Source organism: Plasmodium gallinaceum (genome assembly GCF_900005855.1).
Source record: "Plasmodium gallinaceum strain 8A genome assembly, contig: PGAL8A_v1_98, whole genome shotgun sequence".
Lineage (NCBI taxonomy): Eukaryota > Apicomplexa > Aconoidasida > Haemosporida > Plasmodiidae > Plasmodium > Plasmodium gallinaceum.
Window position 1 is genome coordinate 1,345,884 of NW_021628265.1, and position 6,237 is coordinate 1,352,120.

Here is a 6,237-nt window from a genome sequence, read left to right on the forward strand (position 1 = left end):
TTTTTTTCTTTGAAAAAATTTTTTGTTAAGCACTTTGTATAATATTTACTTTGATTTTTTTTATTTAACATTTTTTTTTTTTTTTAACATGGTTATTTTTAATATACTATTCCTCATTATAAAATATGCATAATATATTTTTTTATAGATAATTTTTGTTTTAATATATTCAACAATAATTAGCATAAAATTTTTATAAGTTTTTTATGAGCCATATATACCATAAAAAAAGGAAAAAAAGATTCTATTAAAAACAGAACAATACAATAGTAAAAAAAAAAAAAAAAATAATAAATTATGCTTTAATTTTTTGATAATTATAATTGAAAATTTTTTCATTATATATTTAATTGCAAAAATAATTTTTAAAATACATTTTTCTGTGAATATTTTATATAAAAATATATCTTTAAGTACTTAATTATACATTTATACTTTGGATATATTAAATGGATAAGTTTAAAAAATGCAGAAAAAGAAATTTTAGAAGCTTGAAGAAAAATAGATTTATTAAAAAAAATGATAAAGCAAAAGAAAAAATTAATAGTTCGCAGAATGATTTCATTACAAATATAATTATAAAATACCTGAATAATAAGAAAATTAAAAAAAAAAACAATGTGGAAGATACAAATGAATTTATTACAGAAAATGTGACTGAAAATTTGAAAGAAAAGCTATTTATGGGAAAGAAGATTGTAGAAACCGATTTAATTAATAATTGTTTAATTTATGATAAAAATGAAACACTAAAAAGAATTAGTTATAAAATTTTATATAATGTTATGAAGACATGCATTGATCATGAAAATGTATTAATGAAAGTAGAAGAATTAGGTTTTACAGCTGAAAATATAAGAGACAAAAATGATGAGACTATAAATATTTGTTCAAAATATAAAATTGACATTTTTTTTAATTATATATATAAAAATTTAAAAGTTATAAAAACTACAAAAAATTTTGACCTTTTATATAAATTAATGAATGTTATAAAATCAATTATAATTATTATTCCATATATATATAAAATAAAATTTCTGTTTTATTTTTGTTCAATCTTCAATATATATCAAAAGCATTATGAAGATAAAAATAATAAACCGTTGGAAAATATAAATACGAATGATAGAAACCACTCTATTATTTTAAATGTAAGTGAAGATGAATTTTTGAACTTATTTTTGGATTTAATTAACGACTTGATTAATTTAAAGGATAATTACAATAATTATGATGATAATTATTATATATTTAATTATTTTATTTTACGTTGGATATTAGTTTATTTTAAAAATAAATTCAATTTTTTTTCAAAAAAAAAAATATCTTCGTTAATTAAATCAAAATATATCATTTTATTATTTAGCATACTAAAACATTTGCATGAAAGCACAAATTTTAATTTAGAAAAGAGTGATGAAAGAAAAGAAAATTTATATATTAATGTTATTAAAGAAACAGAACAAGAATTATGTAAAATAGAAAATTTAAGGGAAGAAAAAAATAATTTATATGATAATGAAGATTTTCGTTTTACTGAAAGAAATTTTTTGGATAATTTGTGTATTAATCAAAATATAAAAATTGAAAAAATAAAAAAAAAAAAGGATTCAATAAAAAAAATGATAGAAAATTTTTATCATCAAGTGGATATGAATATAGAAAAAAGCATGAAAGAAGTGAAAGACACTATGAATACTTTAACTCAAAATATATTCATAACAATTTTTAATTTATTTCATCATTGCCATATTTTATATAAGCATGTGGTTTTATTATATTTCTCATTTCATTTTTTAAAATTATCAAAATTCGATTATTCATACTTTATAATTTTCAATTCATTTCAATTTTTAAATAAATTATTAACAGTTCATAATTTTTTAATTCATTCATTAATATTTTTGGCTATTCAAGAAGTTCTGACACTTTATGAAAATGTAATTATTCATTTATATAAAGAAAAAAACGATTTAAGTGAAGAATTTTATCAATTTTTTGATAAGTTTAATAATAAACATAAAAATTTATATACCAATATTATAACAAGAGTGTGGAATTTGTATATGCTAATAATTTCTGATGAGTATAAAAAAAGAGAAAGAAGCAATTTTGATGAAAAAAAATACCAAAATATTAACGCAATAAAAGAACAAACGAATACAACTAATACCAATAAATTGACATCTGTAATAAAAATTAATACTTTAGAATTTTCAAATGAATATAAAGAATTTTTACTGAATAATATAGATGAAAATTATAAAAATAATTTAACTAATTGCTTAACTAAGTCTTTTCGAGTTTTAGGTTTAGATTTTTTCTTGGAAGAATATTTTTTTTTTTGTAGTAAAGAATTATTATCAGAAGATATATTCATTTTAAATAGAATTTTTAAGGATTCCAACAAAACATATTATGGTGGTAATTTTAAATTTTTAATGAATTTTTGTTATCCATTATTGATATTCTATATTGATTTATATGAAAAAGAAGAGTTGGCTTTAAAAAAAAAACAATTTTTAACATATATTAAAAATTTATTAATTCATTTTTCATGTTCTTTAAATGATTGTATAAATTTATACTATTTCTTATCTACTAATATTGAAGATTTATATGTATTAGTTACAAAATTCGTTAACTGTAATGATTTTAATTTATTGCCACTTTTTATTAATTTTTTTGAAAGATTTTATTTATCTACCATGAAAATAAAGGAGAAACATAATTTCTTGCCATATTTTTCAAGAAATAAAATGAAGGATATAAAATGTAAATATACAAATATAAATTTAAAAAAAAATTGTTTTTTTTTAGAACAAATAACAGATAATTTATTAAAAATATTGCTGCCAAGATTTATTTCCATTCTATCAATTAATTTTGAAAAAAAATTTTTATTTAATAAAGAAAAAGATAGCATTGAGGATACACATATGGCTGTTGAAAATTTTTCAAATCTCATACATTTATGCTTGCATTTTTCATCAAATACAAATTTTAATGAGATTTTAATTATAGTAGAACAACTTATATCAAGAAATGAAATTGAAAATGAAATATTTGCATTAATTAGCATTTTGACTGTCCTGAAAATTTTTATTCCTTTTTTTTCATTTGATCAAATCAATAAGGCCTCATTTTATTATATAAAATTACTTCAATCAGTAAACATTCTTTTGAATAATAAACTTTCTAATTTTAGCCTTATAAATAGAGAAGAGAATTTAAGTAGAATAAATAATAATCAAATTAAAAGTTGTAATCAAACAAAAACAAGCCAAACGAATAATGAAAATGATATAAATTATAATATAAATAATTTGAATCAGTTAAATATTGATAATGTGAATAAATCGAATAATATAAATAGTGACATAAATGATACTAACCAATTAAATAATAATAACACAAATACTTTAAATAATTTAAATTGTAACGTAAATTACTTAAATCAATTAAATAATAATATTGTGAATAATTTAGATAATTTAAACAACGGTGTAATTTATAATATAAATGATTTAAATAACATGAATGTAAATAATTTAAGTAACAGAAACATAAATATAAACGACTTAGATCAAATTAATAATAAGAAAGATAAATGTTTAAATGAAATAAAAACTGTTAACATTAGAGATATAGGTCATTCTAAAAATAAATGTAATATTAATAATAAAAAAAATAAAAATGGGAAAAAAAAAAATGCTAAAAATATAAATATTAGTATTAAAAATTCTTTTGCAAAAGAAAAAAAAAATTCATTAAAAAAAGAAAAGTTAAAAAAAATGAAAATTAAGAAAAATATTAAAGAAGATGTAGAAAAGTTGAAATTTACTAAAATTTTAATTTTTGATAATGTTGCTATTTTATATAAATATTTTGGAAATATATTTTTAAAAAAGAAAAAGATATTACTTCTAAACGATAATACTAAAAGAAAAAATAATTTAGAAAATGAAATGTTTTATTTAAATAGCAATGAAATGGATATTTATAATAATATATATGTTGATAATAAAATAATCGAATATAAGTTACCTTTAATGATACAAAAAGAATATATTCTCCTTTTTTTTGAAAATATGCATAATTATAATATAAATAAATATATTAAAAAGTTTTATTTATATATAAATTACTTAACATTTTATTTGAAAGAATGTAAAAATTTTGATATTTCTTATTGCAATAATTTGTTTTTTCAAATTTTACCAATAATAATGAAGTCTTTATTTTATATAAATAAAAAATTTACAACAAAATTAAGAAAAAATTGTTTATTTGAAAATATAATTCAAATAGGAATAGCAGATATAAAAAAGTTATTTTTTCATGTAACTCCTGGTTTATTATTAGAAGAAAATAACTGTAAAAAAATATCAATGTACATTTTGTATTTAGTAATTAAAAATTATAAAATTGAATATGATGATCAAGTAAAAATATTTGATATATGTTTAGCTTTATCAAATACAAATGAAAATAATATATTAAAAACATATTTAAAATTTCTTTTATCATGTATGAATATATTTAATAATAAAATTATTTTAAATAATACAAATAATTTAATAAAAATTCTAAATGATATATCATATAACAAGTCATTTAGGTTTTTAATTGAAAAATTCCTATTAAAATTAAATAGCTCACTAGAAATAAATGTATTAAAAAATTGTTTATCAAAATCAAACAGAAAAATTTTTAATAAATTAATAAGAAAAAAAATTGATAATGATAATAATGAAAAAAGTAAAAATAAAAGAAAAGAAATAGAAAAGAGAAAAAGAAAACTTAACAATGGTTATATATCTTCTTCATCAGAAGCTTCATTATTATTATCTCATCCTTCATCTCATTCTAGCTCAGATGAATCCTATATAGAATCTAATTTAAGTGATAATAAAGATGATGATATTATGGAGAAAATGAAAAAACAAGATAAAAAGAATATAACACCTCATAAAAAGAAGGAAAAAATTAAATTAAATAATAAACTAAAGAATAACGTTAAAAAAAAAAATGAAAATAAAAACTTAAAGGATTTTTTTGAAACATTGAAAAATTCAAGAGGAGAAAAAGAGACAAATTACATAAAATCTATTTTAAAACAAATTTTAACAAATAAAAAGAAAAAAAGACAAAATAAAAACTTTAAATTAAAATATAATCAAAATGTTAGTAATATACTTAACAATCTACAAATATCTATTTTAAAAAAATATAAAAATTTAGATTTTTCTTTAACTAAACAAAAAGAAATAAATGATTTATTTCGTGAACATTATTTTATTAAACAAAATAAAAATAAAACAAAAAAAAATAAAAAAGAAAATGTTAGTGATTCCTATAGTGAAGATAATTTTGAAATAAATAATGAAGGAAAAATAGTTATACCTTTAGTAGATTCATCCTCCTACTTAAAAATCAAAAAAAAAGATGAATTACTTAATAAAAAATATAATAACTTGAATGAAAAACAAAATATGCATTCTAAATTTAAGTTAAATAGAAAATCAAAAAATACTAAGAAAAAAGATTATTTTGTTACAGCAGATAAAAACTTATATAAATCGAAAAAAGGAGAAGGAGATATTATCAAAAAAAATAAATTATTACCATATTCTTATGTAGCTTTAAAACCAATTATGACAAAAGATAAATTCAGAGCGAAAACATTAAATGCTTTTAGATCCATTAAAAATAATTCCAAAAGAAAAAATAAAAAAAGACGTTAAGAAAAAACAGGATGAATGAAAAGAAATGTATGCTTTACATATTTTTTTCTCTTTTTTTTTTTTTTTTTAAATGAAGAAAAAAGTTATATATGTGTGAATATGTACTTAAGAAATACAGAATAAAACTATATTTGTAAGGTTTATTATTTTGTAAATGTTAATTTTTAATATTATAATAATATTTTTATTTTATTTTTATTTATAATTTTTTACTTGTTACACATGTTACAAGATAAAAAAAAAAAAAAAAAATTCACAAATGAATAAGAAAGTTGTAAATTTTGAATTCTTATTTTAATAATCTAATGATAGATATTTAATTTTAAGCAAAATCATCTTTATATTATGAAATTATTACTTTGAATTTAAAAATTTAGAACAAAAATAAGAAAATTAAATTATTATAATATTTTAGTATTAGTAAGTTTTTGTTCGTATATATTTAAAGATTTATAAGTTTTTTTTTTTTTTTTTTTTTTTTTTTTTT

At 16.7% G+C, this 6,237-nt stretch overlaps 1 protein-coding gene across 1 annotated transcript; it reads left to right on the forward strand.

Annotated features, from left to right (window-relative positions):
• Positions 1-449: 449 nt before the first annotated feature.
• On the forward strand, positions 450-5,750 carry PGAL8A_00361700 (conserved Plasmodium protein, unknown function; the record flags this gene model as incomplete). Its single annotated transcript, XM_028672669.1, has 1 exon — positions 450-5,750. The coding sequence occupies one exon, from the start codon at positions 450-452 to the stop codon at positions 5,748-5,750; it is 5,301 nt and encodes a 1,766-aa protein (XP_028529198.1).
• Positions 5,751-6,237: the final 487 nt, after the last annotated feature.